The sequence below is a fragment of the Lampetra planeri genome, chromosome 15 (genome assembly GCF_965212315.1).
Source record: "Lampetra planeri chromosome 15, kcLamPlan1.2.h2, whole genome shotgun sequence".
NCBI lineage: Eukaryota > Metazoa > Chordata > Hyperoartia > Petromyzontiformes > Petromyzontidae > Lampetra > Lampetra planeri.
The window spans coordinates 5,955,217-5,973,868 of record NC_136121.1 but is presented as its reverse complement, the minus strand read 5'-3'; the positions used below and the strand labels follow the sequence as shown (position 1 = coordinate 5,973,868).

General features: G+C 50.7%; 1 protein-coding gene across 3 annotated transcripts in view; it reads right to left on the bottom strand.

Annotated features, from left to right (window-relative positions):
- Positions 1-755: 755 nt before the first annotated feature.
- The window catches only part of LOC144722619 (uncharacterized), a 36,471-nt gene continuing 18,574 nt past the window's right edge, over positions 756-18,652 (bottom strand). For 2 of the 3 annotated variants that reach the window (XM_078600860.1, XM_078600861.1), the window contains exons 3-10: positions 15,637-15,903; positions 14,856-15,083; positions 14,107-14,283; positions 9,427-9,460; positions 7,966-8,027; positions 6,136-6,207; positions 4,559-4,609; positions 757-2,917 (exon numbers count right to left, since the gene is read on the bottom strand). In XM_078600860.1, the coding sequence (XP_078456986.1) occupies positions 2,823-2,917; positions 4,559-4,609; positions 6,136-6,207; positions 7,966-8,027; positions 9,427-9,460; positions 14,107-14,283; positions 14,856-15,083; positions 15,637-15,903 (986 nt within the window). In that variant the 3' untranslated portion in view covers positions 757-2,822. Of the gene's footprint in view, positions 2,918-4,558; positions 4,610-6,135; positions 6,208-7,965; positions 8,028-9,426; positions 9,461-14,106; positions 14,284-14,855; positions 15,084-15,636; positions 15,904-18,652 lie in introns of all 3 variants that reach the window. The other variant, XM_078600862.1, reaches the window with a different exon arrangement.

Here is an 18,652-nt window from a genome sequence, read left to right as displayed (position 1 = left end):
ATGAGGAACAATTCACAATAGACATGATTTGTGCATTATATGGCAATCATAAACGTGGGGACTGTATATATGTGGTTCTCAGAGACAGACTTTGCGTCCGTGAGCATTGGTGAGTACCGATGAGTCCTGAGAAGGATGAAATCAGTTTCGTTAGCCGTCTTTGCTGCTGCTGTCACACGGTCAAATTTGGTCAAATGTATTTTGATTATGGCCTCGGACAAAGGCGGGAGCACAATGCATCTCTTCAGGAACCACTGAAGGGGTTTTGTTGTTGTTGCAAAAGGCGCAAAGCCGAGTCCACTTTTCGTACACAGCGCGGTGAAAAGTCGTGGCACCTCGCGCGACTTGCAGGGGGTGACGTTAACCCCATGGCGATTGTGAATCATTGTAAAACATTACTCTCATATATACACACACACACCAAGCGTTGAACAAGCATTCAGATGTACATCAATTGATTTCCCAGAGGGTTCGTGAAGCTGTCGCCCGTTATTAAAGGTCAACAGTAATTCGCCTTGACTTGGGTCAACAATCGTAATACTGGTAGGAACCTCCTGGTTACACTAGCCCACAGGGGATTATTGTGTCCGTCGTGCAGGGAGGGGTTGGGTGGGGAGGGAGGGGCTGGGTTGGGAGGGTGGGGAGGGGCTGGGTGGGGAGGGTGGGGAGGAGCTGGGTGGGGAGGGTGGGGAGGGGCTGGGTGGGGAGGGTGGGGAGGAGCTGGGTGGGGTGGGGCTGGGTGGGGAGGGGCTGGTCACCCCGTGGTGCCCTTATACAACTCAACGTTTAACCTACTCACGCCGGCTTGTGCCCGCCCTCACAGTCGGGCATATTTGCGGAATACACCACGCCGCCGTTGACCCTGGCCATTGACCGAGCAACCCAACGTTCCTACCAGCTCCCTCCGCAGGACAATGTGTTACTTAATGAATCATGGATGGTGCCTTCGTGGACACACTGTGCTTTCACGATGTACTTCAATAGTTGCCTCCGTCACGAGAAAAAACATTTTAGTAGCGTAAACGGCGGAGCGCACAACTAAGCCTAACACTTCATCATATACATAAATATACAGTATAGTTTTTAAAGCATTGTGACTGGCAATTGCGTACCGATATAGTACACACTCCAAAAAGATGTTGGTGTTTTAAGTTTGCATTTAGGCATAATCACAATAATTATAAGAATAATTACGAGGCATACGTCGTTTGAGATGCGAGACGTTCACTGACGCAAAGCATTTGGGATTTGAAGTCACCTCGACGAGCCAACGCTGTCGAGTGGTGGCACGTGGCACTCCGCGTAACGACTTTCAAGAAAACAAAAAAACTTATGCTGGTTTTAGGAAGCGTACGTGCGCGCACGTTAGATACGTATGGATGTACGTTGAACCGTGCGTAGCCAACCGTGCAGAGCGGAGGTGCGGGGAGGACAACAAACACTGAACACAACAACAAACAAGAACAACGGGATAATGTTGCGAATGAAACCACGAACAGGACCGGAAAACAAGTATACCCGTAAAAACAAAGTTTTTCACTATAAATCCGTTATATGCGTGGCGGCTAGAGTCCTCTCGTCCTCTGGCTTGAGATGGCTGCCACCTATGGGTCAGATGATTGCATGGCAGCATTAAGCAATTGGTAATTAAATATAATTTTTTTTTTCCTAAAAAGTGTAAAATTTTGGAGAAAAAAAATTCGCGAAAATAAATTGTCACGCACAACGAGTCTGTGTGCAAAATGTCAGCTCGATTAGATCACGGGAAGTGGGTTAAAAAACGACCGAAAGATTTGCACGGTCATAAGCAAGCAAGCAAGCACGCAAGCAAGCGAACTTAATATAAAGGATTTTAAAAAAACGTTGATCGCGACGATAGCAAGAGACATTCATCGATGGCTGGTGGGGTGATTCAGAAACCAGCAGTCACACGTCGATATGATGATGCGCGCAAGCTCAAGTAAAACAAAAACATTTCCCGAGAAGGTTTACACGAGCCTCTACACTTAAAAAAGAGATATTTCAAAGATATAACGGTTCTGCATTAACATAATTAAATTACGGCATACAAGTTGTGTTGAAGCTCACATTATTGGCCCTTTCTGGCGTTTTAAGCCAGTAGAGCAGTGCAATGTTGATTCAGTTCGCCGAATATTACCCGCCTGTGTATTTAACACGATCCGACATTTTATTTCAGTTTCCTTTCGGAATTTTCATAGTTTTCATTCAATACCTGAGCCGTGAGCTTTACTACAATACCTGAATATTTACTACAGTAGCTGAGATTGACTACAACACCTGAAGATTTACTACAATACATGAGCTTGACTACATTACCTGTGATTGACTACAGAATATATGACCAGGAGATTGCATGCCAGGATTCATCGAGATAACCGGGACGGACAAAGCTGAGTTAGTATATGATTAAAATTGAACAGTAACTCGTGTGATGTTAATCATTGCCCCAGCTAAAATACAATAACATCAGAAGAAATGAATATGCAAACTCCAAATATACAGCAGGCGTCAAGGGTCGGAATAGAACCCACGACCTCCTGAATACCAGGCGAGGGAGTTAACATCTCGCCACTGTGGTGCCCTAATCTGGTCACGTGGCCTCCCTGCTAATTTTTTAAATTATGAATCGTAAACCAGAAATTTCTGTTCGAATAACACTTTCAATGTAAAGCGACTACAATAATATCCGGTTCATTTTGTTGCTGCCTGCATGGAGTTTTGAGCATTTGGGCCTCTGCTCAAGAACCGTGATTATATATGTACAGTATTTAAAAAAAATCCTGATCTCCTTTACACGAGTCTCATGCAACGTCTCCGTACAGAGTGTCGTTGCAGAGGTACAGAGGGTTTTGCTGGTGGAGTGATGACGGCTGTGCAGTTCCTTCATCCTGAACATCTGGAGAGAAAAAACATATTTTAAAATAAAATGTCTCTGGCTTCTCTGATGATGTGCTCTGAATAAGAGCCGTTGCCCGAAACGTTGCCGAATTATGTGTTTTCATTTAAAGCCAGAGTGTTGTTGACGAGTATGTTGAATCTTTTTGTTAATGTGACCAACGTGGTGAAGTATGGACGCAGCGTGGGGAGGCCCTCATGGATACATAGCTGTACATCATCTTCATCATCGTTAACTTTCGTTACTCTGATAGTGGTTTACTCGAGAGAAGACGGCCACTCCATCACGCACTTTCAGATGCACTTCTGCGGCCGTCTGGAACGCTCTTCCTTCCGATATTAGTGTAGCGACGTAAATGGAGTCACGATGGCGTATAGCGCCAGCTGCTGTCACAAGAGTGCAACTGTGCGTCTTGGGCCTCTCTCTGGCACCAGAGTAGAGGTATAGCATGGAGTGGGCCCTAGGGGGCATGGTTCTGGTGACGGTCAGAGAGAGGGCAAGTAAGGACGTGACAGTCTGGGTGAACCCGAGAGGGCACGTGACCTGGACAGGGTAGGGAGAGGGGCCAAAGGGTGGCGAGAGGGACACGTGATGTATGGCCCAGAACCTTCTAGTAGGATCTATAAGGGGGCGTGGTCGAAGGCGGAGCGAGGCCACGCCCGGGAGCATAAAAGGGAAGTACCGAGAGCAATCGCGGCTGTCTGCTGGAATGGAACCCGTCGGTGCTGCGTCCATCCTCGTTCCTCGGTCTTCACGCTCGGCATCGTGGGTCAGGCAGTGTGTTACTGACTGACCCAGTTATGTAGTTACCCCATTGCGGTCTAGTTAACCACGTGTACGTTATGCAGTTACCCTGTGGGGGTGTTATAATTAACGTGTTGCCTCCAAGTTCCAGTGTGTGTGTGTCTCCGTGGAACCCACTACATTAGGAAGACACTGGAGCTATGCAGTTTTACATCGAGGTTGAAAACTCGTTTCTTTAGAGCTGCTTTTTGTGTTTAGTTTGTTGTCCTTCCCTCGCACCTCCGATTAGGACGGTTGGCTACGTACGGTGCGAAAGAAGTTCAACATACATACAAAGACAAAAATTCCACCATATAGCCTTAACAGATTGTAGGAGCAAGTGCTGTTAGCGAGCACCCATGAAGGCCGTTACGGCACATGAGGGGGCGGGTGGACAGAACCACGCCCGGTCGCCTTTGTCTCCCCAGTGCCGATGTATACACACCGCACCAGGTACTCATTTGAGGCTGAGTCGACCTAGGGGAGGCCCAGGACCGGTTCAGATAATCGTTGCTGGTGGTGGCGGTGAGCGGAAAATCGAACTCTAGTCGTCGGGTTCGTAGCGCAGCGTAGCGCTAACCGCTACACCACCGCAACATGCGTACAAAGCACCACATCCATTGACGAGCTTGCTGTGGATTTCACACGTGATGATGATTGCTTGTGTTGCAGTCGAAACGTCGTGAGAATTGTATTGTTTTATATTTTAATAATTTTATTATTTCCCTTCTACATGACTTTACCGAAAGAACCAAGAATATGAGCTAACCACGCTTTAAAGATGGACGTGATCTTGTGACGTCTGTGGAAGCAATGTGTGAGTGCAAAGCCTCGCGCGTCGGAGTGGCTGAAACTTACTCAAGGTGTCGCTCACGTTCTCGTAGTCGTAATGCTCCTCCGTTTCCCCGTCTGTTCCAAAAAAATACAACACGCAAATGAACGTACATCGCTCCACGGTCCGTTAATTATACACCGGTGTACATATATCATAAACACGACGTTGTATCGATGATATACACCTCCGATGGATGTATACAAATCTACGATACGCACTAGGCCTCTGACCAAGTCTTTCCACTTCTAGGAAGCTAAGCAGGCTGGATCTTGGCTAGTCCTCGGATGGGTGCCCACCGTGCATGCCAGATTGCGACCGGCTGCCGTGCGGCTACAGCGTTGAGCAGCAGAGGTCGACGCGGCAAAAAGTCCACTGCTTCAGACCTCCCGCGTCTACGCTCCTCCTCCCAGCCTTCACCAACCCACACTTGACCGGCGTGGTGAAGTACGGCCATGTAACCGCCCGCGACCGGCACGGCGCGGGTGGGAGGCCCTCATCCAGCAGTGGGTAGACCAAGGAGGCCATGGCAAGCGCATGGCTTGTGTGCGCGTTACACCATTCGTTGTGCATTCAATATTGGTTCTTCTCCGACTGGGTTTTTGCTACTCTTAGGTTTTTTTTCGGTAAAGTAACGCAGGTAAAAAATACAATTAAAAGTTAATAAAAGTAATAATGGAAATAAAATAAAATAATAAATCACGACGTTTCGGAGGCAACACAAGTCTCCGTCATCAGGTGGGACCGTCACAGCTAAAATTAAAGCACTTGATGCATCACTTGATGCAGTAAATTTAGCTGTGACGGTCCCACCTGATGACGGAGACTTGTGTTGCCTCCGAAACGTCGTGATTTATTATTTTATTTTATTTCCATTATTACTTTTATTAACTTTTAATTGTATTTTTTACCTATGTGACTTTACCGAAAAAAACCTAAGAGTATGAATCCTTGCAGTCACGAAAGCTTCAAATCTAGAATGGGTTTTTGCTCTTACTTAAAATTGGCTCTCACATTCGTTACATTCAATATCCAGATGTTAACTCCCTCGCCTGGTGTACAGGAGGTCGCGGGTTCGATCCCGACCCCGACGCCTGCTGCGTATTTGGAGTTTGCGGGTCTATGTCCCCGTGGTCGCGTGGATTTTTCTTTGTGTTCTCCCCTCCACATTTAGAATCGACATCACGCGTTTAAAGCGTTTGGTTGCTACACATTTCCACGTGACGATGAGCCACTTCGTTGAGCTATCATTTGCGACAGCCATGTTGCTTCTTAAGCAGATCTATATAGCTCAGGGGGGGCCTTACCTGGTCAAATAAAAAATAAAAAGTTGAGCAAACACTTTAAGTGAAAAAAACTCCCCTAATTGACGCCGATTTCAATGGGATTTCGGGGACAATTGTCCTTGAGTTTTACACAACTGAAGCAGGCCCTCTACTCCTATCAACCCCAAGTGCTCTCGTACGCAATGCTTGCAGGCGGACCATTAACAGCCTCGTGCAGAACGCGCCTGGGTGCACGCGGTCGACGCTTATCTCGTCGAGAGACTTGTTTATTGGTTCTTACATTCGGTACATTCGATATCGCCTCCAGCTAGCCTTACCTATCTGACTTGTCCGTTGTTTGGTCATCGGGACGTAGGGCATCTCCACGGAGTGGCCGCAGTCCCCTGTGGCTGGGGAGGGTGGCGGGGCAAGAGGTTAACGAGAGGTTAACGAGAGGTTAACGAGAGGTTAACGAGAGGTTAACGAGAGGTTAACGAGAGGTTAACGGCTCTGCGCTGCGCTCGGTCGCCGTCACAGCCGCCACGGAACACGACTTTATAATACCGGGGTCTCTGTGCGAGTGTTCCAGAGGGCCGCTGAAGCGCATCTGGTGGCAGCGGTGTTCAACTGAAACTCAACTGTATTTTGTATCGTTACCGGGCAAAGCCCCGGCCCCCCGCTGAGCTACGTTGCTCTTTTTTTTTTCAGAAGCGACCTGGCCATCAAAAATGACAGCAACTCAACGGAGTGGGCTTCCCATCGCTTGGAAATGTATCGCAGCTAGATGCTCCGAGATGCGTAACGTTGATTCTCATTGCAAAAAAAATAATAATCGGAGGGCCTGGAGAAAAATCCACGCGACCACGAGGAGAGAGAGAGAAAAGCACGCAAACTCCAAATATACAGCAGACGTCAGGGTTGGGATCGAACAGACGACCTCCTGCATACCAGGCGAGGTAGTTAACATCTCCTAGCCACCGTGACGCAGCTCGCAACATCAACTCCTCCTTGGGGGGGGGGGGGGGGGTTGACTCAGCAGTCCGTCATCCCACCCGTGCTGATGAAAAGAATTGGAATTGGAAGAAGTTGATTTCTCTAGTGAAGCCCACTGAGCTAAGAAGCTGTCGTTCAAGAGAGACTCGCCCCTGTCATAGAATAGTGGACTTTCCACTACGAGTCATGTTGAACTTCTTTCGCACAGTACGTAGCCAACCCTGCTAATTGGAGGTGTGGCGGTAAGGACAACAAACTAAACACCTGGCTCCAACCTAATTTTGACTCTTGCATTCCGCACACTCAATATTGGCTCTTACATTCCACTCTTACTTGAGTGACACCCCATTCCTCTCACATGTACAAACGCTCGTCGATGGAGTTGGCCAAAGCATCCCAATACCGTAGAGGATCGCAGAGCTTGGATTCATTATTGGCACCAGTTCTGGCTACATCTCGCCATGGTGGCCAGATGTTAACTACCTTGCTGGTATACAGGAGGTCATGGGTTCCATCCCGACCCTGACGCCTGCTGTATATTTGGGGTTTGTGGTGTCTTTCTCTCATCATCATCATCATGGTGGCTGGGAGATGTTAACTACCTCGCCTGGTATACAGGAGGTCGTGGGTTCAATCCCTATCCTGACGCATGCTGCTGTGTATTTGGAGTTTGCGGTGTCTCTCTCTCCCCGTGGTCGCGTGGATTTTTCGCCGGACCCTCAAGTTTTCCCCTCCACATTTAGAATCGACATCACGCGTTCAGAGAATTTGGCGGCCATAAATTTCCACGTGATAAGCCACTTCGTTGAGCTATCATTTGTGGTCAGGTCGCTTCTGAAAAGGAGCCGTATATAGCTCAGTGTGGGCCTTATCTGGTTAGATAAAAACAATAGTTTCGTTTTCCCACTCGTCCGAAACAAAAGGATGAAGAGCGCACAAAGGTGTGGAGAGATGCACGCCGTGCAATTACGCAGAGGCAGTGAGAGGAACTCATGGGGCAGGAGGGAAACACGTGCAAACCAAACCGTATTGAACGTTTAGGAAAGTAATCGGGCCACGGCAGGACACACGTCCAGGAGGGGGTGACGACAGTGACGGAATGAGCAGCAGCGGCTGACAGAATGGCCCCTGGAGTCGTGCACTTTGCTGTCGGGAAGGTCTTCGGCTCTCATTACCGTTGTTGTAGCTGTAATCGGGATGGCAGGTCATCCGAGACTGTCTCAGGTTATCGGCAGGTCTGAAAAAGAAAGCACATCGAGTAGGTTTTCACTTACGTATGGTCCGAAAGAAGTTCAACACACGTACAGCAGAGGTCGCAAACGGGTTTTGATTCCTTACCCGTACCCATACCCGGTCGCACCAGGGTCGCAAATGGGTATCGGGTAGGGTACGGGTATCGGGTACCTGGTTGCGACCTCTGACGTACAGACAATGGGGCAAAATGGTGACACGGTGGCTAAAGTGCGCCGCACTACGAACCCAGCGGATCCGAGTTCGATTCCCGGCCCATGGCTAACATCGGTGGCGGGCGGCACCTGAAGCTGGCTTGACCTCCCATTCACCAACTGGCACTGACCAGCGTGGTGAAGTATGGTTGGGAACACACACGCGCCATGGCAAGGCGTGGTGACCCCTTAAAGCATGCAGACAAACATGTTCTGATCATTTGCACGTTTTTGCCACAAGTACATTGTGTGGTTAATGCAGACTTGATTCCTTGCAAAGAGGTTTCTACTTGGTGTTTGAACATCTTACGACCTAAATTTCGATTTGAAGCTTTCGTGACTGCAGGGATTCATCTTCTTGGTTCTTACGGTAAAGTCACGTAGAATGGAAATAATAAAAATAAAAATAATAAAATAATTCTCACGACGTTTCGGCCACAACGCAAGCAGCCGTCCTCAGGTGAAGAACAGGTCTGTCGAGACGACAGAGTCTGGGGTGTGTCATTCAGACTCTGTCGTCTCGACAGAGTCTGAATGACGCTGTCTACTCGACAGACCTGTTCTCCACCTGAGGACGGCTGCTTGCGTTGTGGCCGAAACGTCGTGAGAATTATTTTATTATGCTTTATTTTTATTATTTTATTATTTCCATTCTACGTGACTTTACCGAAAGAACCAAGAAGATCTTACGACCTGTTTTGTTGCCAGAAAGGGTAACCCTTGAACTACACCCATTTCAAACCTTTTTAAAAAGAAGTCTGCCTCAGCAGCAGACCACGCTTTCCCACCTCATGATGGACGCTTGTGTTGCGCCAGAAACGTCGTGATTTATTTTATTTTATACCTACGTGACTTTACCGAAAGAACCAAAGAGTATGGATCCCTGCAGTCACGAAAGCTTCAAATCAAGAGAGAAAGCGTAAAGCATAATCTTATTTTTCATACTTTGATACTGGCAGAAAAGGTCCCATAGATATTATTTTTTTTACTTGTCGCGAGAGAGGTGATGGGCACGCGTTGTTCTCAGTTCATGGTCATTGCTCATGCTCGGCCTACGCGGACGATCAGCTCAAACGATCGCACCTCCGATCAGCACCGTCGGCTACGTACGGTGCAAACGAAGTTCAACACACGCGCGCACATAGGTGGCCAACCGTGGTGGCGCGGGCCCTGTGGTTTGCTTGAACTTACTCTGACACGTAAGGTGAGATGAGTGCCTTCTTGCCTGTAAAAGAAAATGAAACAAAATTATTCGACGTTTTTGTTTTATTAACGCGGATTTCATGACAATGGTCCGGAAGTCAATGCTGCTGACGCTCGCCACACTTGCTATGTTGCCTGCCACACTTGCTCGGATGCCTGCCACACTTGCTATGTCGCTCTGATGCCTGAAGTGGGAAGCCTGCTGATGTGCAGGCCCAACGCCGCCCACTGTTGGTTTCCATCTCCTGCGGACCGCCGACACACGAGGCCCACCACGGTGGCTAGGAGATGTTAACTACCTCGCCGGGTACGCAGGAGGTCGTGGGTTCGATCCCGACCCTGGCGCCTGTTGCTGTGTATTTGGAGTTTGCGGTGTCTCTCTCATCATCATCACGGTGGCTAGGAGATTTTAACTACCTCGCCTGGTACGCAGGAGGTCGTGGGTTCGATCCCGACCCTGACGCCTGCTGTGTATTTGGAGTTTGCGGTGTCTCTCTCATCATCATCATCACGGTGGCTAGGAGATGTTAACTACCTCGCCAGATATACAGGAGGTCGTCGGTTCGATCCCGACCCTGACGCCTGCTGTATATTTGGAGTTTGTGGTGTCTCTCTCTCTCTCTCATCATCATCATCACGGTGGCTAGGAGATGTTAACTACCTTGCGAAGTATACAGGAGGTCGTGGGTTCGATCCCGACCCTGACGCCTGCTGTATATTTGGAGTTTGTGGTGTCTCTCTCTCTCTCTCTCTCATCATCATCATCACGGTGGCTAGGAGATGTTAACTACCTCGCGAAGTATACAGGAGGTCGTGGGTTCGATCCCGACCCTGATGCCTGCTGTATATTTGGAGTTTGCGGTGTCTCTTTCTCTCCCCCCTGATCGGGTGGATTTTTCTCCGGGTCCTCCGGTTTTTCCCTCCGCATTTAGCAGAGGTGTGGACTCGAGTCATGTGACTTGGACTCGAGTCAGACTCGAGTCATGAATTTGATGACTTGCGACTCGACTTGGACTTGCATAACAATGACTTTGTCCCACCTATGAGATGTGGACTCGAGTCATGTGACTTGGACTCGAGTCAGACTCGAGTCATGAATTTGATGACTTGCGACTCGACTTGGACTTGCATAACAATGACTTTGTCCCACCTCTGGCATTTAGAATCAAACATTCGTTGAGCATATCATTCGTGGCCATGTCGCTTCTGAAAGAGCTGTGTCGCTCAGTGGGCCTGGTAAAAAAAAAATAGTCTAGTTTAGTTTCAGAAGGAGGTGGCAAACGATATTGATCCATCGCTGTAGAGCATCTCCCTGGTTTGTTGTCCTTCCCCTGCACCCCTCATGTGCGCGGTTGGCTACGTAGGGTGCGAAAGAAGTTCAACGTACACACGTACGGTGCACCCAGATCCCAGAGCCATTCTAACATCGACACCTGACCTTGGAGAACCACCGTTACAGTGCCGCCATCATCACCGTCTTCTCGCTTTAGCCCCCCCCCCAACCCACCCACCCGACCATGTTATGCAGATTTCACAACTCTTTTCGTGGTTCACCAACCCCGGGCATCCGAATCGCACCCGACGGTGACCGCCCGTGCTCACTGCCGGCACGGTTAGGCGATCCCCTCCCCCCCCCGCTACGACCCCCATCAAGAAGAGGTCGGGTTCCGTCGGTGTTTGCCTGCCGATGGACATCACCACTCACTTTTCGAAGCTTTCGTGACTGCAAGGATTCATATTCTTGGGTTTTTTCGGTAAAGTCACGTAGGTAAATTCCTATCCAAGAGATCCGACGGGGTCGGATCTCTTGGAATTTCTCATTTACTTGATACAGCGAGCGTGCTGTGACGGTTCCATCTGAAGAAGGAGGCTTGTGTTGCCTCCGAAACGTCGTGATTTTTATTGAAAAATTTTACCTACGTGACTTTACCGAAAAAACCCATCGCCACTCACTCTCTCTGTAGAAACACACGGCGGCCATCACCACTCACTCTGTCTGTAGAAACACACGGCGGCCATCACCACTCACTCTGTCTGTAGAAACACACGGCGGCCATCACCACTCACTCTGTCTGTAGAAACACACGGCGGCCATCACCACTCACTCTGCCTGTAGAAACACACGGCGGCCATCAACACACGGCGGCCATCACCACTCACTCTCTCTGTAGAAACACACGGCGGCCATCACCACTCACTCTGTCTGTAGAAATACACGGCGGCCATCGCCACTCACTCTGTCTGTAGAAACACACGGCGGCCATCACCACTCACTCTGTCTGTAGAAACACACGGCGGCCATCACCACTCACTCTGTCTGTAGAAACACACGGCGGCCATCACCACTCACTCTGTCTGTAGAAACACACGGCGGCCATCACCACTCACTCTCTCTGTAGAAACACACGGCGGCCATCACCACTCACTCTCTCTGTAGAAACACACGGCGGCCATCACCACTCACTCTGTCTGTAGAAACACACGGCGGCCATCACCACTCACTCTCTCTGTAGAAACACACGGCGGCCATCACCACTCACTCTGTCTGTAGAAACACACGGCGGCCATCACCACTCACTCTGTCTGTAGAAACACACGGCGGCCATCACCACTCACTCTGCCTGTAGAAACACACGGCGGCCATCACCACTCACTCTGTCTGTAGAAACGCACGGCGGCCATCGCCACTCACTCTATCTGTATAAACACACGGCGGCCATCACCACTCACTCTGTCTGTAGAAACACACGGCGGACATCGCCACTCACTCTGTCTGTAGAAACACACGGCGGTCATCACCACTCACTCTGCCTGTAGAAACACACGGCGGCCATCACCACTCACTCTCTCTGTAGAAACACACGGCGGCCATCACCACTCACTCTGCCTGTAGAAGTACACGGCGGCCATCACCACTCACTCTGTCTGTAGAAACACACGGCGGCCATCGCCACTCACTCTGTCTGTAGAAACACACGGCGGCCATCGCCACTCACTCTGTCTGTAGAAACACACGGCGGCCATCGCCACTCACTCTGTCTGTAGAAACACACGGCGGCCATCGCCACTCACTCTGTCTGTAGAAACACACGGCGGCCATCGCCACTCACTCTGTCTGTAGAAACACACGGCGGCCATCACCACTCACTCTCTCTGTAGAAATACACGGCGGCCATCGCCACTCACTCTGTCTGTAGAAGTACACGGCGGCCATCACCACTCACTCTCTCTGTAGAAATACACGGCGGCCATCGCCACTCACTCTGTCTGTAGAAACACACGGCGGCCATCGCCACTCACTCTCTCTGTAGAAACACACGGCGGCCATCACCACTCACTCTCTCTGTAGAAACACACGGCGGCCATCGCCACTCACTCTCTCTGTAGAAACACACGGCGGCCATCACCACTCACTCTCTCTGTAGAAACACACGGCGGCCATCACCACTCACTCTGTCTGTAGAAACACACGGCGGCCATCACCACTCACTCTGTCTGTAGAACCACACGGCGGCCATCGCCACTCACTCTCTCTGTAGAAACACACGGCGGCCATCACCACTCACTCTCTCTGTAGAAACACACGGCGGCCATCACCACTCACTCTGTCTGTAGAAACACACGGCGGCCATCACCACTCACTCTGTCTGTAGAAACACACGGCGGCCATCACCACTCACTCTCTCTGTAGAAACACACGGCGGTCATCGCCACTCACTCTGTCTGTAGAAACACACGGCGGCCATCGCCACTCACTCTGCCTGTAGAAGTACACGGCGGCCATCACCACTCACTCTGTCTGTAGAAACACACGGCGGCCATCGCCACTCACTCTGTCTGTAGAAACACACGGCGGCCATCACCACTCACTCTGTCTGTAGAAACACACGGCGGCCATCACCACTCACTCTCTCTGTAGAAACACACGGCGGCCATCACCACTCACTCTGTCTGTAGAAACACACGGCGGCCATCGCCACTCACTCTCTCTGTAGAAACACACGGCGGGCATCGCCACTCACTCTGTCTGTAGAAACACACGGCGGCCATCGCCACTCACTCTCTCTGTAGAAACACACGGCGGTCATCGCCACTCACTCTCTCTGTAGAACCACACGGCGGCCATCACCACTCACTCTGTCTGTAGAAACACACGGCGGCCATCGCCACTCACTCTGTCTGTAGAAACACACGGCGGCCATCGCCACTCACTCTGTCTGTAGAAACACACGGCGGCCATCGCCACTCACTCTGTCTGTAGAAACACACGGCGGCCATCGCCACTCACTCTGTCTGTAGAAACACACGGTGGCCATCGCCACTCACTCTGTCTGTAGAAACACACGGCGGCCATCGCCACTCACTCTCTCTGTAGAAATACACGGCGGCCATCACCACTCACTCTGTCTGTAGAAACACACGGCGGCCATCGCCACTCACTCTGTCTGTAGAAACACACGGCGGCCATCACCACTCACTCTGTCTGTAGAAACACACGGCGGCCATCGCCACTCACTCTGTCTGTAGAAACACACGGCGGCCATCACCACTCACTCTCTCTGTAGAAATACACGGCGGCCATCACCACTCACTCTGTCTGTAGAAACACACGGCGGCCATCGCCACTCACTCTGTCTGTAGAAACACACGACGGCCATCACCACTCACTCTCTCTGTAGAAGTACACGCCGGCCAGCACCGCGACGACCACCAGAATGCACCCCGCGACGGCGAGGGCGATCTCGATGATGGGCGGCGATAGGTGGTCGCTCGCTTGGGTGGCCTGGGGCGTCAGCGAGGTCAGCTCCTTGCTCTCGCACTCCGCTTCCTTGATCTCGGAGATCCCTGCGGGTTACGACCGGATGGACGAGTCGGTTTCACTGCTCCGTTCTGTTCGTTGGTTTCTTTCGTTCTTGGCTTAGCGCAGGGGTTCGGCGACCGAAGTAACGGTGAAGAGCCCACTCTTCTTTTCGAATTCGGTATATTAAAAAAAACCACCCACGTCAATACTTCAAGAGCGCCCTGCCCATCGCAGCTTGCCGAGGGCGCGGCCAATTTCCGCCGCGATCGTCGAATGCGAAGTTTGGCACGGGGTGGTGGCGCTGGGGTTGCACCACGCCAAGGAGGCCGTGGGGAGTGCATTCGGCCTACTCTTCCGCGCGCTGGCCGGACGTCGGGACAGCGTTGGGAGGAGTTACCCACGCATCGCACCGCTGTTCCAAGCCGCCGCGCCGGAAGACGGGAGTGGAACCTGCGGCCTCTGCGTTGCAAGTCCAGCCGTCCGACCACGGTAGCGCATTGGACCATGGTAGCCGACCGACCACGGTAGGTGGCTGACCACGGTAGCGCATTGGACCACGGTAGCCGACCGACCACAGTAGGTGGCCGGCTACGGTAGCCGGCCAAATTCCACTTACTGGATTCGACGAGGCAGAACCCCGCGGTCTGCCCTTCGTATGTGCAGCTCCACAATCCTTGGCGCTGCAGACTCGTCACCACGGTGTTGCCCTCGGAAGCCTGTCTCTGTCCCTGATACGTCCACTCAATCCCTTCCTCCGGCGCCACTTTTCCGCCGCTGCGGCACGTCAGGCGTACTTCGTCCGTCGTGTTGTCTGTCGCACTCTGTATGTGGAGCGCTGTGCACACTTTGGGCGGGGGGGGGGGGAACAAAGGACGCTTTGCTCGGCTGCGCGATTGTGCACCGCACGCGTTGCCTCGTTAATCGCGGGGGGACACGTTTCGGAGATGCTTGTGAAAGGAAAATTTTGCGGGGTAATGATATTGGCTAAAGGAAAACTTTTTTTATTTTATAAATTATCTTAAATAATTAGGTAAATAAGCTATTGAATACTTGATAATTATCGGAATAATCTCATCACTTTCTCTCTCTCAATACTCATTTCTTCAAATGTGGAGGGGAAAATCGGTGGACCCGGAGAAAAATCTATGCGACCACGGCAAGGGAGACACGCAAACTCCAAATACGCAGCAGGCGTCAGGGTCGAGATTGAACCCACGACCTCCTGTAGACCAGGCGAGGTAGTTAACATCTCCTAGCCACCGTGATGATGAGAGAGAGAGACACCGCACACTCCAAATATACAGCAGGCGTCAGGGTCGAGATTGAACCCACGACCTCCTGTAGACCAGGCGAGGTAGTTCATGTCTTTAGATGTTCAACATTTAGCAAGCACTCACCCGGTTCGATGAACAGCTTCACTTGGCGTCCCTCCGGTTGCAGTATAATCATGCCCCTGTCGCTCATTCTCACGTTTTTGATGATCAGCCAGCATCCCCCCCCATCGAGTTGCAGGTTCCACCGCGAACTATCTCCTGGATCTCCATGCTCGTCACACTCGGCATTGTCTGGAATCCATATCAAGCTCGCGACGTCGATTCCCGTGCAGTTGCATTCTGCCTCGCCTCCTTCCGCCATTCTGATCGTATCCGTGCCGCATTTTGCTCCTGATAACAAAAAAAAATTCTTATTTTTAATAAACAACAACAACAACACACACGAGTCCGTTTCACTCTGCAAAAAAATGTATAACAAGTTGACATTTTAGGTCATCATCATCATCATCATCGGGGTCACCATCGTTTATTAGTTTCGCTGCGCTTAGCGCATCATTGAGATGGTGCCGTGGTGGGACGGTGACCGGATGCGGACAAGCCAGCGAGAGGTGGCCACTTTGATCTCCTGGCACGGCAGTTGAGACGAATGCTTCTGTCTGCCCAGCGGCGTCGGCATTGTCACGGTGGGTGCGTTGAGGGATGCAGCGTTGCGGTCACCGGCACCTCTACCGAGGCGTCTGGCGTGTGCGGAAAAGAGTAGGCCAAAAAATACCCTCCCAAGAGGGCTGTCTTTGATACTCGCTCCAGAGATCTAGCCTCTAGAGAGAGGCCTTCCGCCAGCAGGCAGCACTTGCACGGCTGCGCTTTTGCCTCACGTGTCTCGGTGTCTCGATGCGCTGGCGATTCAGTTTGTATGAACTGTAAACTAAGCAATGGTTTATTTTATTTGACCAGTTAAAGTTTCCACTGAGCTGTACAGCTCTTTTTCGGAAGCGACTTGGCCCCAAATGATAGCTCGACGAAGTGGCTCATCGTGTAGAAATGTACAGCAGCCAAATACTCTCAACACGTGATGATGATTATAAATGTGGAGGAAAAAACTGGAGGATCCGGAGAATAATCCACGCGACCACGGGGACAGAGACATGGAAACTATACAGCAGGCGTCAGGGTCGGGATCGAACCCACGACCTCCTGCGTACCAGGCGAGGTAGTTAACATCTCCTAGCCACCGTGATGATGATGAGAGAGAGAGAGACGCAAACTCCAAATATACAGTAGGCGTCAGGGTCGGGATCGAACCCACGACCTCCTGCGTACCAGGTGAGGTAGTTAACATCTCCTAGCCACCGTGATGATGATGAGAGAGAGAGAGAGACGCAAACTCCAAATATACAGCAGGCGTCAGGGTCGGGATCGAACCCACGACCTCCTGCATACCAGGCGAGGTAGTTAACATCTCCTAGCCACCGTGATGATGATGAGAGAGAGAGAGACGCAAACTCCAAATATACAGCAGGCGTTAGGGTCGGGATCGAACCCACGACCTCCTGCTTACCAGGCGAGGTAGTTAACATATCATAGCCACCGTAGCGTCCCTCGGTCGAGTCAATGTCATCTTTGTTTACACTCGTGGCGCCTTTATAGCACAAATCTGCCACTCAAAGTGTCGTCGTCGTCATCATCACCACAAGATTACAACTCAAACTTAACGTAAAATTAGAAGGTGCTAAACAATGAGAGAGAGTCATCTTCTTGGTTCTTTTGGTAAAGTCACGTAGAAGGGAAATAATAAAATAATAAAAATAAAACATAATAAAATAATTATCACGACGTTTCGGCCACAACGCAAGCAGCCGTCCTCAGGTGAAGAACAGGTCTGTCGGAAAGACAGCGTCTGAATGGAGATACAGAAAGAAACGCGAATCCCATTGCACGCGCGGTGACCACAGACAGACACAGACACACGCAGTCGAGCGCTGACTCGGCACGCAACCACGTGGTCACGCACGTGCGCGAGTGTGTGGGGAGCGGTGGTGCAGCGGTTAGGGACCGTCCATAAATGACGTCACGCACCTAGGGGAGGGGGGGGTCAGACATTTGTGACGATGTGTGACCAGGGAGGGGGGGGGTTGAGAAATGTGACGTCACATCAAAATGCGCAACTTTAAATAAATATAGACAACACGTTCTACTTAATTAAATAGACTTTTTAATAAATGTTTTCTCCTACAACATCATAGTGCAGCGCCACATTAAATACGCACTACAATGACAATAGTTTAAAGCGATTTGAAGCATGTTTTATTTTTTTTTGGGGGGGGGGGCAGAGCTTTGTGACGTCATATTTGAGGGGGGGGGGGGTCTGACTTTTTGTGACGCCGTGTGACGAGGGGGGGGGGGGTCAAAAATCATACAAAATCGCGTGACGTCATTTATGGACGGCTCCTTAGCGCTCCGCTGCGCTACGAACCCGGCCACCCGAGTTCTGATTCCCGCTCACGGCCAACGCCAAGTGGCGATTATCTGAACCGGTCCTGGGCCTCCCCTAGGTCGACTCAGCCTCAAATGAGTACCCGGTGCGGTGTGTAGAAAACATCGCCACTGGGGAGACAAAGGCGAGCCCGGGCGTGGTGCTGTTCCAACCAGCCCCATCGTCTGGCCTTCGTCGGTGTTAATTCGCTCACAGCACTTGCCCCAGCAGTCTGTTCGAGGCTATAGGGGGCATCTTTGGCTTTGTGTGCGTGTGTGCGCAACGGAACAGGGCGACGTGCCAATCCCCGTTGTTTATCTTCGTGCGCAGCGGTCGAGTCGGGGAGATAACGATAGGCGCTGGGAGCTTGCGTGCGCATTTTCTAAGCGCGAGGCATGGTGGGGGGGGGGGGGCTGTCATCGATAATTTTCTTTCAAATTCGCAGCGACTGACGCACAAAACAAATGTCTCGGCCGTTTAATTTTTTTTTTACAAACCGATGGGTTATCATACGAGGAAATGTTAAGTTGGGCGTTAGGTTTGAAGTCCTTGCGATTGACACTTTCATTGGTCAGTGCAATAAAAGTATTGGGCGTTCGGATTCAAACGTTACAGCCAAAACAAATTACTACTATAATGAGCCAATAATGTCTGTTATTTTATAAT